We start from the raw sequence: 18615 nt of genomic DNA on the forward strand, positions 1-18615 counted from the left end.
AGAAGAGTTCACCCAAATGGCCAAGAGACATGAACAGGTGCTTGACCTCCTCAGCCCGAATCCAAATGACTGACATACAATAATCCTCCCAGAATGGCTAAAATGAAAGAAAGAAAATATTAAATGTTGGTTAAGGATGAGAAGCAACTGAAATTCTCAAACATTCCTAGTAAGAGTGTAAATTGGTACAATCACGTTAGAAAAATGTTTGGCTACGAATGGTAAACTAGCCAAATCTCTTTCAATTGAATTTCAATTGAAATTCTCTTGGAATTTATAGCGAATTGTGATATATTTTCACAATACTATACAGCTGTAATCCACAACTGTAACATTAATAACGATCATTTCATAAATATAATGTTAAGCAAAAGAAGTCAAACAGAAGAGTACACAGTGTATGGCTTCATTTATATAAAGTACAAAAACAGGTAAAACAAATCTGCGACGCTGGAAGTAAGGACTGGTTTCCCTCTTTGAGCACACTAACAGGAAGCAAAAAGGGATTACGTGGGGTCCAAGAACTCCCTCTGTGTAGGTATGTCCTTGGCATTCATTCAATCATGCTGCCAAAATGCCATCAGGCCTGTAGTAAGGCTCCACAATATCTCTGTTATATGCTTTACCTGCACTGACACCATGGTAATATGGACCCTGGGTATCAGAAAAGCCACTAAAAGACCAATTGAAAGGGTACCCATTTTTGTCATGGGGTGCTAATTGCGTATCATGACCATTATGTTTTCTGGTGACTCCTAAATAGGTCATTGCAGTCTTTCCATTGTACCCGAAGACTTCTCAGAATGCCAACTTGTTGGAACCCCTGTGGAAATGGCCCCACAATGTAGCCACAAAGGGTGCCATACATGTTGCTTATGGAACTCTCAGACAGATTTTATATAGCTGATCCTTTTTTTTGACTTTTTTTTTTTTAGAGACTTTACTATTTTAGAGCAGTTTCAGGAGTATAACAAAATTAAGAGGAAGAAATTTTCTATATACTTCTGACCCCACACAGGCATATCCTTCCCCATTACCAACATCACTCACCAGAATGCCACATTTTTTACCAAGGATGAACCTGCATTGACAGATCATAATCATCTAAAGTCCACAGTTTACCTTAGAGTTCACTTTTGGTGCTGTGCATTCTATGGGTTTGGACAAAAGTGTAATAACATATATCCATCATTATAATATTGCACAGAATATTTTCACTGCCCTAAAAATTCTGTGCTTTGCCTATTCATCTCTCCCCTCTACCACCTCTGGCAACTACTGATCTGTTTATTGTCTCCATAGTTTTGCCTTTTCCAGAATGTCATACACTTGGAATCAGTATGCAGCTTTTTGAAATAGCCTCTTTCAATTAGTAATTTGAATTCAAGTTTCCCCCATCTTTTCATGGCTTGATAGCTCACTTGTTTTTAGCATTGAATAACATTCCACTGTCTGGATTCACCACACTGTTTTTAATCCATTCAGCTACTGAAGGACATCTTGGTTGCTTCCAAATTTTGGCAACTAAGATTAAAGCTGCTATAAGCACCCACATGCAGATTTTTATGTGGAAATGTCTTCAGCTCCTTTGGGTAAATGCCAAGGAGTACAATTGCTGGATCGTATGCTAAGAGTGTGTTTAATTTTGTAAGAAATCTCCAAACCGTCTTCCAAAGTGGCTGTAGCATTCTGTTTTCCCATCAGCAATAGACAAGAGTTCCTGTTGCTCCACATCCTCACTGGCATTTGGTGGCGTCAGTGATCTGGATTTTGGCCATTCCAATAGGTGTGCAGTGGTATCTCAATGTTGTCACAATTTGCAGTTCTCTGATGACATTTGATGTGGAACATCTTTGTATTTGCTTATTTGCCACCTGTATATCTTCTCTGGTCAGGTGTCTGTCAAGGTCTTTGGCCCATTTTTAAATCAGGTTGTTCGTTATCTTATTGTTGAGTTTTAAAAAGTCTTTGTATATTTTAGATAACAGCACTTTATCAGATGTATCTTTTGCAAATATGTTCTCCCAGTCCGTATTTTTTCTTCTCATTCTCTTGACATTGTCTTTCACAGAGCAGAAGTTTTAAATTTTAACGAAGTCCCGATTATCATTTCTTTCTTTCGTGGATCATGTCTTTAGTGCTGTATCTAAAACAGCACCACCATCACCATGGTTCTCTAAGTTTTCTATATTATCTTCTAGGGGTTTTATAGTTTTGCATTTTACAATTTGGTATGTGATGCACTTTGAGTTAATTTTTTGCATGTATATGTCTAGTTGTTCCAGCACCATCTGTTGAAAAGACTATCTTTGCTTCATTGTATTGTCTTTGCTCATTTGTCCAAGATAATTGACTATATTTATGTGAGTCTAGTGCTGTGCTCTCTATACTGTTCCACCAATTTGTCTATTCTTTTGCCACTACCACAATGTCTTGATTACTGTAGCTTTGTAGTAAGTCTTAAAGTCTGGCAGTGTCAGTCCTTCAAGTTTGTTCTTCTCCTTCAATATTGTGTTGGTCATTCTGAGTCTTTTGCCTCTCCTTATAAACTTCAGAATCAGTTTGTCAAGATCCATAAAATAACTTGCTGGATTTTTATTGGGATTGCATTGAATCTATAGATCAATTTGAGAAGAACTGACATCTTGAAAACACTGAGTCTTCCTATCCATAAACATGGAATATCCTTCCATTTATTTGGTTCTTCTTTGATTTTGTTCATCAGAGTTTTATAGTTTTCCTCATATAGATCTTATACATTTCTTTTTGAGACTTATACCTAAGTATTTCATTTTTTGGAAACTATTGTAAATCGTATTGTATTTTTAATTTCCAATTCCACTCGTTGGTATTTAGGAGCTCATTTCATTTTGACAGCAAGGTGAAATGGCTTTACTGAGGATGTGTTGGTTAACGTGAGACTTGAAGGATAAGTAGAGAGCATAGCGTTTGTCTTTGTAAAAAAAATTAGGACAGATTAATCTACTCTATGATGATGTTATACCAAAGATATATGTCATGCTTCCCAAATTACCGTTAAAGTTGAAAACAGTTCTTCAGTTCCAGTAATAAAGCAAACAAAGCATCATGGCATCACCTTTAAAGAACTAAAGCGAGAAGTAGAGGAGAAACCAAGGAAATATGTAGTAACAAAACCTACAAAAATTCACTATTTGTAGTATTTCAAAGTTTTCAGAGCACTAAAAGTATCCAAGACGTTTCTATTTGATACCAGATTGTCACTTTTTGTTTTGGTCTTTTTAGCACTTACTTACTATAGGACAAAATTAGCACACGCTGTTCAATGTGTCCACTTTGAGTGCTATGCTGTTTTCTATGTTAATCTTACCCTCCCCAAATAAGAACATTTTTAGTTCTATAGGTCAAAAATGATGCAATTAGGTCAAAACAGACAGCAAGCATTCAACAGCTATTTATTGAATTATTCAGATTACAGATTTATACTGGCAAAAAATTTGAAATGACAGCACCTAAACCTTGATCTAGCTTTCCAGTTGATATGTTGTTAACAGCAAGGCAGGTTTGTTTTTTTTCCTGAACGTTTTCTTTAAAAAACAAACAAACAGGGGCCAGCCTGGTGGCATATTGGGTACATCCAGCACACTCTGCCTCGGCAGGCTGGAAGTGTAGGTTCAGACCCCAGGCATGGACCTACACCACTGGTCAGCAGCTGTGCTGTGGTGGTGAGCCACATACAAAATAGAGGAAGATTGGCACAGCTGTTAGCTCAAGGTAAATCTTCCTCAGCAAAAAACAAACAAAACTCAAAGATCTTACCAAGATGAAAACTCCAGTTACTATATGGCAATACTAATTTCAATTTAGCAAAGAGAATCAGCCAGAAAGTTCTAACAGGTCACTGAGATTTACTACAACTCAAAGGCAAGCATTCCAATGAGGTTTGGATGTATTTTTAAAAAGCATCATAAGATCACTATCAAAACTAGTAATTTGGTAGTGCAGGCATGATTTGGGAGTCTTTTTTAGTTTAGAGATTTGTCAATCATGAACGCCTTTAAACATCACTCCCCCCCCCCCCCGCTCAGTTTTGAAAAGATTTTTAACTCCAAACACTCAGCTCTAAATTACATGGTTTTTTCCGCCTATAAAATTCCTGTTCTAATAAGAAAGTTCTCAATCCAGAGTTCACAAATCACTAGAAAAAGTAAGTACATACACATCTCATTCTTAAAGTTTTTTGGGGAAGAAACCTAAAGCGCTGTTATTTGCAGCTGCCTTAACAGCGAACAATTAAAGGTGTGAACTAGGCCGTCAGAGTAATACTTGTCCTTCACACCACTGAGGGAAAGACGCTCCCAGCCTTCCAGGGGCGCTAATTAAAGTCCACGAAGCTTCTCTCGGGGGCTTGGAGAGGGACACTTCGTCACCTGCCGCCTGAGGCCAAGGGAACGGATGGCCTTTCCAACTCAAACACCATACCACCAGAAATACCCCGCAGGGAGGGCGGGGGCCCGACCCCAGAAATCGTGGGGAAGGGCCGGGGCTGGGACACAGCCGCAGGGTCCTACCGGCGGGGCCATCACGCAGCTCCACCAGCCTCCCCTCCACCTAGGCAGGCGTGAGCACACGCACACCCGCTCCACTGGCCTCCCCTCCACGTAGGCAGGCGTGAGCGCACGCACAACCGCTCCACCGACCTCCCCTCCACCTCGGCGGGCGTGAGCACACGCACACCCGCTCCACCGGCCTCCCCACCCGGCGTGCGTGAGGGCACCCACACCCGCCCCACCGGCCTCCCCTCCACCTCGGCGGGCGTGAGCCCACGCACAGTCGCTCCACCGGCCTCCCCACCCGGCGTGTGTGAGCGCACGCACACCCGCCCCACCGGCCTCCCCTCCACCTCGGCGGGCGTGAGCCCACGCACAGTCGCTCCACCGGCCTCCCCACCCGGCGTGTGTGAGCGCACGCACACCCGCCCCACCGGCCTCCCCTCCACCTCGGCGGGCGTGAGCCCACGCACAGTCGCTCCACCGGCCTCCCCACCCGGCGTGTGTGAGCGCACCCACACCCGCCCCACCGGCCTCCCCTCCACCTCAGCGTGCGTGAAGACACGCAGAGCGAACAGAGCGTGGAAGGACGCCGCCCGCCCCGGAGAACCCGGAAGACCCCCAAGCCGGGACCCAGGTGGGCCTTCCTCACCTGGGCCCCGCAGCGTCCACCGGCCCTACGTAAGCGCACGTTTCTGCAGTACGCCTTGCGATTGGTTGACGCGGAGGGAGGCCTCAGTCCTATTGGCTACGGGCGCCGCGGGGGGGCAAGGAGGCGGGCCCGCGGGCGGCTCTGACGGGCCGCCGCCGCAGTTACCGGAGTTCCCATTGGCCAAGGCGGGAGCGCCAAGATGGCGGCGGCGGCGACGAGTTGCGGCCCCCGCGCCGGGGCGCCCGGGTGTGTGGTGGCGGCGGCCGGCAAGGACAGCGTCACCAGTTTCCAGAGGAGGGGTCCGAGAGCCAGCGGCCCCGACGGCGGCTGCCGTCGGCTGGCGTCCATCGCGGGCACGCGGCCGTCGGTGCGGAACGGACAGCTGCTGGTGTCCACCGGGCTCCCAGCCCTGGACCAGCTCTTAGGTCGGTTCCGAACGGAGATGTGGGCTCCGCAGCGGGAACCCCTCGGGAGGGGCTGCCGGGGAGCCCCCGCCGCCTCGGCCTCCGGACGCGGAGCGGATGCGGCCGGCCCGGGCGGAGGGAGGACGGGCTGCGGGGGGCCGTGCGCGCCGTGGGCCCCTCCTCGGCGCGGCCCGCCGGCCTCGTGAGAGCCGGAGTGCGCGGGGTCCCACGTGCCGTGAGCCGGCTCGCTGCCCGGTCCCGGCGGCCGTTCACGTGCGCACGCGGCCCGGCCCCGCCCCGTGTCGGGGTGCTCCCTGTGCCAGCCCCGGACAGCTCGGGGTTTGGACCACCCCGCGAAAGTTGGCGTCACTGGGAGAGACGGGCTCCGTTAGAAAACGCTGAGAAAGGTAGCGTGCCCTCCTTCGCCGCCAGGCCGCTCAGCCCCCGGTTCTGAATCTCGAAGCAAGCCGTCTCGGTTTGCGAGGATGACTGTTAGAGGCTCTTGTGAGTGCGAGGCGTTCCAGCCCGTCGTCGATGCTGACATCCCCGTCGTGTCTGCGCTAAGCATGTGTGTGTGTTCCTGTTCAGTTTCTTCCCGTCTGTGTGTGTGTCCCAGCATTACACTCCCAACGATATGTTTAAAGGCAGTTCACATTTTAACGAGAAAAAGAAGTGCAGTTCTTAGGCTTTCCTGTATAACCTGGAGTTTTTCATGAGAAGCCTGCTGAAGAATGTGCTTGTTTCATAGCTGTTATGTTGAAGGAATTGGGCGGGTTAGGTTGGTAAGACAGAGCTGCTGTGTTAATAAAGCTTGTAAATTAGTTAATTTCTTTCAGAATGATGCTTCATTAAAATTGGTCTGTTTATATTTCATAACTTTCTCATAGCATGTGGCATGTGTCCGTTAAGCCTTACCCACTTTCATGACATAGTATAAATGCCATTGCTTATTCTTGACGTTTTCTCTCTGTAATTTTTTCCCACGAGGTAGGCTTTTCACAAAGGTTTGATGCAAAGGAAAATGACAAGGCAAGCAACCTATGAGAAAGAGCATGGCTTCTTCCGTCTGTTATGTCATGTCCATAAGTGGATCCTGGTTATTTCTACGTTAAGTATTTTCACTTAATTTTTTCAAGTCTTTTGCCTTCCTAAATTACATAGTACTATAAACAGAAATGATTCAAAATATCTAGTTAGCAAATATTTATCTTGCTTTTTTTTTCCTTGTGAGCCTCACTTGTATTGTACTATATTTGAACTTAAAACTTGGAAGCTTTTCCTAGTCCTTACCTGTCTGTGTTTTTAGTTCAATGGGGATGTGTAACTTCATTCACTTGATTCTGAAACTCCAAACAAAAAGGTCATATTTCTGACATTATCCCTTCAGTTCCTCGTTAGAATTACAGAACGTGTCTAGTACAGTTCCTGGCACTTAGATTCTCAATAAGTTCTTGATTGAAAGAAAAATAGTATGTAGAAAAAGATCTGCACAAGAGAATATGAAACCTGTAGGACTGAGTTATGTGTTTGAGCTCTAAAAACACTTAAGTGACGTGGACATTCACAGAACCAGTGACAGTCTGGGCTGATCTTTAGGCTCCAAATTTAGTGTTCCGCACTATGCTACAGCTGTTTCAAATTTTTGCAGACTCATTTCAGGTGCTTTTAACCATTTATTGAAACTAAAACTAGTGATTTAACTACAGTCTCTAAAAACACCCAAAAAGGTAACCCAGAGCACTTTCCTCCTGTGTTTCTACAGTGATGTAAACTCAAACTGTAATTTAAAAATTTTCCAGATTTGCTTGGGGATGGGGACTCTAGTAATTGACTGTAACAAGCTTATGCTAAAAAATAGTGTTCATTAAGAAGGCTGAAATAAATAGCAGTTTTTGGATATTTTGAAATATATTTTGCATGTATGCAGTTAATTCTCAAAGTGTGCATAAATCGAAGGAGTTATTACAATAGGAGCTACTACATTTGGAATAATAAATATGTGCAAAAGTATTTTAGTTGTTGTTAACTTCTTAATGGCATTTTTGTATTTTGATTTTCTATTTTATCTTGCCTTGTAGAGCAAACCCTTTACATTTGTTTTTCATTGAAACAATTGAAAGTGAAACATGTGGCTGCTCATGTGTATATACTTAAGTATAGGCAATTCAGATTATATTGTTACTCTAAAATGTTGTTTGACTCAGATTGTGACAAGCCTAATATAACCACATTGTGACAAAATGTAATGATAGTAGGATATGATATCAGAATGATGAAACTATACTGTGACGTGATTGTTGCTTAAATATATTCTGTGGTTACTGTGTAATAAGTAAATATTGTATTGTCACTGCCAAGCACTGTGGTGATATTTTACCACTGCCACTGTGACATCATTGTAATTTTAAGCACAGATGCAAAATGTATTGGAAAGGCATCGTACAGGCTAATTGAATGTTAATCATTTGATAATATGCTAATATTTCCGTTGCTTACTCCCGTGTTTTTATAACTTTGAGAATTCCCTATACCTGCATCTTTTAAACATGATCTAATCATATGAAATATTTTTATTCTGACAGCTTAATTTTATTGTTGGATAATTATATACATTTCCCAAGTTGGCAACATTTAAATTTTTACGTTCTGAGATTTCCTAACCCACATTCTCAACCCTGCCCCTTCAGGACATTTGTGTTATTGTGGACACTATATTCCGTTTTTCTTTTTCCAGGAGTTTCCAAAGAGAAATTATAGCAGTTAAAAGGTTCTGGCAGAATTTCTTTTTTTCTAGGATATAAGGTATAGTCCATTTTGAGGACCATATTGTGCAACCTGGGGACATTATCCCCCAGCCTTATCCTTCAAGAAGGTGCTTGAAGGAAGGGTGACTTCTCAGGTTTAACTGGCATAGCCTCTGTGCTGTTCAGAACTTACTAAATTTTGACAGTCAAGTGAATGGAAGATGGGGATTTGGGGTAAATAATAGTCCAGGAAGAGTACTCTGAAGAATCTTGATGGTAGCTGCCATTTCAACACTGATGTCAAAAAGTAAATATTGGTAGGCTTATTTCCTTTACTCCTCTATATCTTGATCTGGAGTGTGGGATGGTGTACCTTGAGCTTGGACTGTATACTTAGCAATATCCTAGTTGTGATATTTTAGCAACTAATAGCTATACATTTAAGGTAAGTGTAGCTTCTTGTGTATTGCTCTGTAAAATTGTTTCATGTGGTTTATTCTACAGAACCATTCTCGCTGTTCATAGCTGCTTCTGTTCTGATTCTCATATCTGCCCAGCCAATATTGTGATAATCAGGAGTTGTCAGGATGTTTCATATGTCCTAGAGAGAGAAGGAAAAATAGACTTATAATGAAATCACAAGTCTAGGAGAGAGGTAATGAACATGAGTATAGGAGAGAGGAGGCGGTAGACAAGATCATTTTACTCCTTTGTACGTTTCATCATAGAAATAAGATGATTACTTACTCACCCCATTACTTACCTATCAAACGTTTAGTGGGCTATTGGGAAAAGATACTTCTATTTTAATTGGGAAGTACTAGTGTGAAATCTATATTGCTTTTGAGATTAGATAAAATTACTAATGGATTACTGAATTTAAAGATAAAAGCGAGCTTTTGTTGAATATATCAAGATATCCTGTCATGGTTGATTGTTTAAGCTTTTTACTTATTTATTTGTTTATTTTAAGATTTTATTTTTCCTTTTTCTTCCCAGAGCCCATTGGTATGTAGTTGTATATTTTTAGTTGTGGGTCCTAGTTGTGCTATGTGCGACCCCGCCTCAGCATGGCTTGATGAGCAGTGCTGTGTCCACACCCAGGATCTGAACCGTGAAACCTTGGGCTGCTGAAGCAGAGCGTGCGACCTTAACCACTGGGCCACGGGTCTGGCCCCAGGTTTTTATTTTTGGATAGGGACATGGCTACAAACATATTCTAACTTACTCTGGTTTAAAATACAGCTAGAACCTCACGTCAAGTGAGGTATATCAAAATGCCTTATACAGAGATATTTTGGGGAAATATCGTGAGGTTTTGTCACACTAAAATTAAGTTTGCAGGAATAGAGGAGCTTTGCCTCTGTTGTTGTGTGTATATGTACGTGTCAACTCATTTTACTTCACATACATGGAATAAAAGCTTAGTTTAAAAATAGTTAACAAGGCGATTTCATCTTATTCTCTATGACCAAGCTTCAGAGTGACCAACCTCTAAAAGAGCCAATCCAAATTTCAGTCCAGTGAATTTACACAGTACAGCCCACTAGAAAAAAAAGAAAGAAAATTGCCTTTTTCTGAGAGAAGTCCTGATAAGATATAAATTTGGCTGATAAAAGTCATTAAGATGTCCCCTTTTTGTGTTGTTTTAAGTAATGTTCAAATTTTCCAAACATTAGAGTTTTAACGTACATGAGATTTAAAAAATTTGAGTAGTGTTTTTTTCTGGATTATCAGGAACAGTGGATTGTTTGGATCATTCTTCAGAATATTTTCTTCTTAGTCTGATTTATTGTTATGGTCCTCACCATTTATCAAGTCACGATATATCTTTAGTGATTTGTTCTAGTCAAAAAGTAATTTCTAGAATGGTGAGGTAGCCCTTAGTACCTCTCTAGACCAGACACCTGAGCTAGCTATCACTTCATTTAATTGGGAAACTATTCCTTTATTTATTATTGTCCCACTGTGAACAGCATTCACAAAAAACTTTAATTCTCTAACTATTCTAGTTGCAGGCCTTATGTAAATTCCGAATTTGAGGAGACATGAATGTAGACCCAGGGGAGTCTAGATGAGAAATCTAAATCCTTCCTGTAAGAAATAGGTTAAGAAAGAAAAGGTGGCTACCTCTTGTAGCCCCTGCTCTAGCCTAGACACTGCAGTGTCTGTTGTGTACTTGCGGTGTTTCACGTCCTTAAATATACAGAAGATGGCGGTGAGACAGTTAAGTGTTTCTTCTTGCATGTAAGGGAACACAGGGATGTAAGGAGTTGAAGAGTGTGATTTAAAATGTTCAAAATGGATTAAAAAGTAACTAGTGATCTATATGTAGCAGAAACTGTAAAATTAAACATTTAGCTTAATCTTGTCTCAAAGAAAACCTTTTTGCTCTGATCGTTTCTGAGTGTTTTCATCATATATATTTCAGTTTAGGTCAGTCTTTTAGTTTAAACAACAAAGTTATGTAGTCTGGTGTGGCTTTAAATGCTGTAATGAAGGAAGTTATCTAAATGTGAAATTATATATTTACTACTATAACAAATCCACTTAAACATAAAAATATATAAATGTACTGTTTTTTTGCTTGTTTTCTTCTCTAACAATTTGGAATGTTTTACTTATCATCATAAAGTCAAAATGTTCCGTTTTATTCTGTGTGCATGTATGTTACCAAATTTGAAATTCTTTGAAACATGACGTTTATGCTTATTTGCAAGGCAAAAAATAAACACTACCAAAGGGAGCTTTCATACTAAGTTTTTCTGTATAACATTTGCCACTACAAAACTTTTTTAGGGAAGCTATTGGTGTTCTAAATTTCTAGTTGCAGGCCTTATGTAATTCAAAAATTTCTTTCACAACTTTGTATGGAACAAGAAAAAAACCCTAGTCACACTGTCTTCAGTTGTCTAACAATTTTGATTAGTTTCTTTTTTAATTAATTGTACCTTAAGTACGTTTCATTTTTTGATATACATATTTTAAAGTGAATTTGTAGTAATACAAATGTTTTACAAACAAAATGTCAGTAGTCGAATGTCTTATCTTTTTAGTGTAGTTCTAGTTTCCTAAAACTTGATTTTGCATTGATTTTTAGTGAGTTCTTATTTGAGTTATATATTCATGATCATATTACCCTAATTCAGGTATTTAAAAGAACGTTTTCTAGTAGTACTGAAAATGTATTTTGTGATTGTGCCTTTTTTGTTTGAAATGACAAAAACATTGTTCATTTTGAATTCTAAATATATTTAGATCATGTCCAAACTTTGTGCACATTATTCATCATGAAAAAGATTTAGTTTTAATTAGCAAGGTTCCCCCCCGCAAAGCTTATTAAATTGAGGATAAATATTGAAGTGGAATTTCTATTATAATAACCTTTGTTTTCTGTGTTGTACTTCTGTAGTAGTTCAGTTACTGTGTGCATTTAGGTCTCAGCTACTGAGTTAATTTATTAACAAGTGCTAAATATAACACTGGAATGCATAACCACAGTTATGTTGAATGCTGCATGGTCCTATCACAGAAGAAAGGAGGATAGTGCAGTGTATTATGAAAATAATTGTAATCTGTAGTGTGTAATTACATATAATATGTAATTATTTCATAATAGCACCTTAAGCAAAGTATTGCAAAGGTAATTAAAATGTTGTTCTCAACTGCAATTTTAAAGTTATTGAAGTACCTGTCCTTGATAAAGCCTAACTTTTATGCTAAAGATAATGTGAAAAGGTAGATTAATTTTCTCCTTGGTTTTGTTTCATTTCCAGGTGGAGGCTTGGCCGTTGGAACACTTCTCCTGATTGGTTAGTATAGCATACATTCTTTGCTCTTTACTGACCACAGTTTTCTGTTGTGCATGATGGTGTTATTTATGGGCTTGCTTATTCTGAAATTAAGTATTTAACACTATGAGAGAGTTAAGGTAAATTATAGAGGAATTGCCTTAAATTCTAATTTAAATTCAGATGTTGATCTGAATGTGAAGTAAATTAGGCAAATATATCTGAAAATGTAGATCTTATAATTTAAAAATGTTCAGAGCACGTTGTGCTCCATTTTTAAAAGAAACTAAAATTAATGCCAAGTGATTTTTTGGAGGCTCTCGGTATTTAAAGAGGGATTATTACAGAGATTAATTTGAGAAGTTGATGTACTAATAAGTCCATTGTATACATTGCAGATTTTATCATTACTGTTTTTTTATTGAAAGAAGAGTCACAAACTGATAAATCATGCATTTTCCATCTTTAAAGCTACAACAGTTTTTATTTAAATATACGTACGTAACCCTGTCTGCCTTATTTTTAGTTTAGGCCATAGAATCTTGGAATTGAAATAACCCTTGGCAGTTACATAATCCAAGCTCCCATCTAGCCACAAATTACTTCTCCATAATCCTTGAAAGATATCAAACACCATTTGAGTACAGATTTCTCTAGTTTAAAGGGCTCACTACTTCACAAAGCAATGCTTTGTTGTTGAAAATGCTGTCATTTATTAGACAGTTCTTTATGCTAATGTTTAATCCATATACCTGTAACAGATTTGTTATTCCTAGTTTTGTCCTCTGATACAATACACAATTAATCTACCTACTCTCACATGACACTCTTAAGATATTTGAAAATAGCTATTTTATCACTGCAATTTTTCACCAAACTAAATAGGCATAATTTCTTAAACTGGTTTTTATGTATCATGGTTTTCACACTCCACTCTCCTGGGGGTTCTCTTGTCTCACCTTCTAGTCTGGCATTGGCAGTTTAGCTGTGCCCACAACTGAATAAAATATTCCAAACTCAGTATGACTGATAATAAAATTCTAGAAATGGTGATGATACTCACATTTTTAAAAATTTATCTTTTAGTAAATAGTGATTGAAGGATTTTATGGAAAAAGTAATTCACAATTTTGATATAAATAAATATATACATAAAATACAAAAGGATATGTAGAGAAAATTATGTTATCCTTTCAGTTTCTCGGTCCCCATATCCAGAGACAGTACTGTCCTGGATATCCCACCCAAATTTTTCTACGTAAGTAATATACATGGGAGCACTTAGCGCCTTGCTTTTTCCACTTAATGCTTCTTAGCGATCACTCCGTGGGCATTCGTATGCTTATACCTCATTCCTCTTAACAACTGCATAGCAGTTCCTCAGATGCATGACCGTAATTGAGTTAGATCATTTTCCACTGATAAATGTAAGTAATATACATGGGAGCACTTAGCGCCTTGCTTTTTCCACTTAATGCTTCTTAGCGATCACTCCGTGGGCATTCGTATGCTTACACCTCATTCCTCTTGACAACTGCATAGCAGTTCCTCAGATGCATGGACCGTAATTGAGTTAGATCATTTTCCACTGATAAATTAAGTTAATTTCATTGTTTTATTACTAACAGTGCTATTGTGCAAATCTTGTATGTAAGCTTTGCGACATATGTAAGTATCTGTAGAATAAATTCCAAGCTATAGACTTGCTTGATTGAGACATGTTAATTTGTGTTAGATATTATTAGATTGCTCTCCCAAGAGTTTATACCACCTTATACTTCAATCAATAATTATAAGAATACTAGTTTACCCTCAACCTTAACACCACTGTATATTATTAAACTTTTAAATCTTTGCCAGTCTAAACAGGTGAAAATTAAAGAGTGGCATTTCATCATTTGAACCTGGGAGTTTTCTCTTTGATGACTAAAAGTCTGGAGAGTTACTGTAGTGGTTTAAAAAAATATATGCAGCTGAATTTTAATTCTTTTCCCCAGGGAAGTGTCTGTGAATGATACTAAGAATCCAATGATGATTGATAATTCATTGAATAAGTGTTCATTGAACACCCATGTGTGTACTAGATATTGGGGTTACAAATATAGACAAGATGCCCTCTTCCCTTAAGGAACTGTGCATCTATGGAGAAGACATGTATGGCAAATAAGTAGAATATAATAAGTTAGTACCATAATAGAGGGGTTTATCATTATATTTTATCATTGATTTTAACTGGTACAAGGGACTGCTGTTGATTTTTGTATATTAATCTTATAACCAGCAACTTTTGAACAGTATATAGATTCACTTGAATTTTCTAAGTAGGCAATCATCTTCTACAAATATTGGCAATGTTATTTCATAGCAAATTTTGGTATCTTGGAAGGGAGTGCTTCCATAACAAATACCTAAAAGTGTGGGAGTGGCATTGGAGCCACGCAGTGGGCAAAGACTGGAAGGATTTTGAGGAGCACATAAGACAAAGCCTAAATTGCCACCAACAGATCATTAGTGGAAATCTGTACTTTGAGGGCACTGCCAAAAGGAAATGAGGTCTGTGTTACTGAAAACTGGACGAAGGGGGATCCTTGTTACATAGCGGCAGAAAGCTGAGTGACATTGTTGTCTTCAGTTATATGGAAGCAGAACACATGCCTAATGAACTTGGTGATCTAGCTAAGGAGATTTTTTATAATGAGTAATAAGGAAAAACTCAGGCAAGAATAAAGCACAGTAAGATTTTTAAAAAGTCTGTCCTTGATGAAATGTCAATTCACTTTTGAATAAAGGAATATAACAGGTATAAACCAAAGACTTTGTCTTTATAGTCTGGTCATTCCATAAAGCTAATATTTCGAATCTTTTCAGCATTATTTATGCCCTACTGTCAACTTCAAAGTGTGTTAAGATTTTTAAAAATTTGTATAACTTGAGTAAACTTAGTTTATCATCTACTACTTTGTTTTCTTTAGAAAACTTTAAAGCAAGACTTGGAAGCAGTTTTACATTTCTTTGAAAGATTAGGTTAGCAGTAGGAGTCTTACCTACTAGGTTCTCTACTCTTCTCCATTCCCAAGTCAATAGAACTTGTGCAGTGAGTGAAATCTGCCTTAAGAAATGGATGAATAGTTCCCAATATAAACTAAATATGCAGATCTGAGGTCAGTTTAGGAGCCTAGAGCGTTACTGTATTGCTCATCACTCAAAGACTTTTTTATTCCAGAAGTAAGATAAAATTAAAGCCTGAAGATGATTTTCATTAATAACTTTTTACTGTAGATTGTCAACTTTTTTACCATTTTTTCTTGAAATGGATTACTCATTTACCAAGGCAGTTGTCTGTATGTGTGCATGCACATGAGTGTGGGCTTGCAGAGCAGTGTATTTGCAGTTTCAGGAGCATGTAACCATGGAAACTAGAGATAGCCAGCACTGCCAGAAAACCCTGGGTAAGCCTACTTGAGACCTGCGTACAACAAAATAAACAAATATGAATACATAAAAGGCCATTCTCTGAGGAATAAATTGAAGAACTAAGAGACTCCTACCTTTACTTTGAAAATCAGATAGACTTTTCTTAAAACACGTTTCATTCTTTAATTCTAGAATATGCTTTGAGATGTTTTACATTTAAATTGCTTTCTGACAGTCTAGTACATGGGTAAATTTGGAACACCTTAGAAGTATCAAAAGTGAAGGAATGGCATAAATATTTAGAGTTTATGCAGCTTCTTTTTAAGCAAAGGAATCTTGATCTGTTTGCAGAGATAGTATCAAAAGGCTTTAATAGACATTTTCAGTAAATAAAATACAAGTTGTGTGACATTTATGAATATGTTATTTTTAAATTAATATCTGACTTAATTATGTAATTTTAGGTCTAGAAGTAGGAGATAAATGATATGCTATTAGACAGTTAATTACAATTTGTTATGAGTATACTTTTGTATCAATTATTGATTGCTGTAGAATATTAAAACAAATCTCGCAGCTTGAAAACAATACACATTTATTATCTCACAATTTCTGTGGGTCATGAGTCCAAGTACAACTTGGCTGGGTCCTCTGCAAGTTGGTCCAGGTGTCAGCCAGGGCTGGGTTCTCATCTGAAGGCTTGTCAGGGGAAGGATCTGCTTCCTGGCTCACATGGCTGTTGGCAGCATTCATTTCCTTGCTGGCTCTTGGCCAGAGGCTGTGTCTTCATAGGGCAGCTCTCAACATGGATTCTTATTTCTTCAAAACTAGTAAGCAAGAATGTCTCTCAGCAAGCTAGATGCTACAGTCTTAGGTAACAGAAGTGACATCTCATCACCTTTCCCATATTCTTTTGGTTGGAAGCAAGTCACAAGTTCCACCCACATTCAAAGAGAAGAGGTTACGCAAAGGCCTTAATACCAGGAAACAGGAATCATGGGCATCACCTTAGAATCTGCCGCAGTTTTCATGATTTTAATTTGTTATTACTGCACATAACCCCAGAAACTAAGCACTCTCAGTGTATCTCTCATGGGATATTATTGTATTTTCTTGTCAGTTGTCTTTAACCTTTTTTAATTTGCTGAGTTATATTTTTCTTCTACATCATGTAATAGGCTCTGAGCATTTTTCTTATTAGGCACAAGTTGACAAACTACAACCTGCTGGCTGGCCACCTATCTGTAAATAAAGTTTTATTGGAACACAGCCGGGCGTATTTATTTGCACATTGTCTGTGGTTGCATTTGTGCTACAAGGGCAGAGCTGAGTAGTTCAACAGAGAATGTATAGTTCATAAGCCTGAAATATTTACTTCTGACTCTTTAAGAAAAAGCTTGCCAATACGTGTTTTGTATTATTATATTTTGTATTCTTCTCAATTTATTTTATAGTAGTACAGCTTGTTAAAAGACTGAAATAGGACAGACTGATATGTGTCAGTTCTCTAGTAAAACCACCTGACCTTTTGTTCTGAAGCATTTAAGCACCTACAGTGTGTTTAGCTCTGTCAGGCAGTGTAAATCTTGGTTTTTACCCTTTCTGAACTTAAACTGGGTGTTAATGGCACGTGGAATAACTATGAAGAGTACATATATAATGTGCAGATGTTTATTTGTGTGGAAGAGGCTTAAATTGAATCATAGTGTGGGTAGAAATTGAGGGGAGATGAAGGGAGAAGAGTACTCGTATGGAAAATTGTTAACAAATACACCAGAGAGGCTGTCAGCAGATTGTGCTTATGTAATAAAGGGGTGAAAGCCCTAGTAAAGTAAGAGAATGTTTATTTAGGACTAGGGAGAGGGAAAGTTTGGCCTCCTTCCCCTGGGTGTCTTGCCTGAACTACCTGCTTGTAGAATTCAAACTGTAAAACTTCAGAACCCTTATACCGGCTCCTCAGATCCCAGGGTGCAGAGACCAGGCTATTTACCTTTTATCCATCAGAGGACTCCTGGGATTTTTGTTTGTTTAACTTTATGGCCAGGTAAATCTATCCTGCTTCCCCTCCTTGTTTTCTTTGGTCATTGCCCAAGAATTAAGCTGTTCCAATGATCTGATCTTCTCTGTTACTTTTGTCTCCATAGTACTTGGCGTTTTTCTCTGTAGACTCAATTTCTTACTTTTTATATCCCCTCTAAACCTTTCCAGTCTGTCTTCTATGACACCTATTTCATGTAAAACAAACCCTAATATCTTAAAATCATATCATTAAATATTTTATTGACATATTTAACATTTGTTGAGGATGTACTTTGTACTAGGCATCATGCTAAGCCCTTGATGTGTATTTTATCATTTAATTTCACTACAATCAGATGAAGTGTCTATATTTTAGAGAAGATGAAATTGAAATTTTGAGAGAAGTCAAGTAACTTGCCCAATGTTACAAACCTAGTAGCTGAGATTCTAAATCATGTTTCTCTGACATTAAATCATCGTTTTATGCTGAAACCTGATTACTCATCTTAAAAATTCTTTCTGGAGTGAGATATATGTCTTTGGCTATTCTACCTCTTATGCCATTCATTGCTGCCATGTATTGACTTCCTAGTTATTTCTCTCGCTTGCTAGAGATTGTCATGATCTCCCACCTCAAGTGAGCTTTCAACATTGGCCAAACTTTTGTATCTCTAATCACCTCTTTTTCCTTCTCAGTAACCTCAGTGGCCCTTTGAAACTTTCTTGTCCTCAAACATCCAACATTACTACTTTCTCCCTAATTTTCTGGGATGACTTGCCGTATTTCAGATGGAAAAAGTAGTCTCATCAGATGAGCGCTTACCTAACGTCCCACCATCAAACTTCAAAACCTACCTCTGTCTACCAACGGAAAGATGTACTGTACCTTCTCCTATTTGAAAACTGCCTTTCACCTGTACGTTAGATCTTTTCTCCTTCCACCTTTTCAGGGACCTGGCAATATCAATTTTCTCTCTTTCCTTATCTTAAACTTTTCCCATTTATTCTTTCCTATGTGCACTTGCGCTCAGAAGAGTTTTTAAGCCTTATTTTTAAAAAAAA

At 38.9% G+C, this 18615-nt stretch overlaps 2 protein-coding genes across 18 annotated transcripts in view; one reads left to right on the plus strand and one right to left on the minus strand.

The window, feature by feature from the left end:
- IMMP1L (inner mitochondrial membrane peptidase subunit 1) overlaps positions 1-5319 on the minus strand; it is a 73848-nt gene extending 68529 nt beyond the window's left edge. For 4 of the 9 annotated variants that reach the window (XM_023646571.2, XM_070274979.1, XM_070274972.1 and 1 more), the window contains exon 1: positions 5182-5319. The gene's annotated coding sequence lies outside the window, so the exon portion shown is untranslated. Of the gene's footprint in view, positions 1-12; positions 2705-5074 lie in introns of those variants that run through there. The other 5 variants (XM_070274975.1, XM_023646572.2, XM_070274973.1 and 2 more) reach the window with 5 other exon arrangements.
- ELP4 (elongator acetyltransferase complex subunit 4) overlaps positions 5301-18615 on the plus strand; it is a 234730-nt gene continuing 221415 nt past the window's right edge. For 6 of the 9 annotated variants that reach the window (XM_023646565.2, XM_070274970.1, XM_070274967.1 and 3 more), the window contains exons 1-2: positions 5357-5606; positions 12106-12141. In XM_023646565.2, coding sequence (XP_023502333.1) covers positions 5381-5606; positions 12106-12141 — 262 coding nt within the window. In that variant the 5' untranslated portion in view covers positions 5357-5380. Of the gene's footprint in view, positions 5607-12105; positions 12142-18615 lie in introns of all 9 variants that reach the window. The other 3 variants (XM_070274965.1, XM_070274971.1, XM_023646567.2) reach the window with 2 other exon arrangements.

This window comes from Equus caballus, chromosome 7 (genome assembly GCF_041296265.1).
Source record: "Equus caballus isolate H_3958 breed thoroughbred chromosome 7, TB-T2T, whole genome shotgun sequence".
NCBI lineage: Eukaryota > Metazoa > Chordata > Mammalia > Perissodactyla > Equidae > Equus > Equus caballus.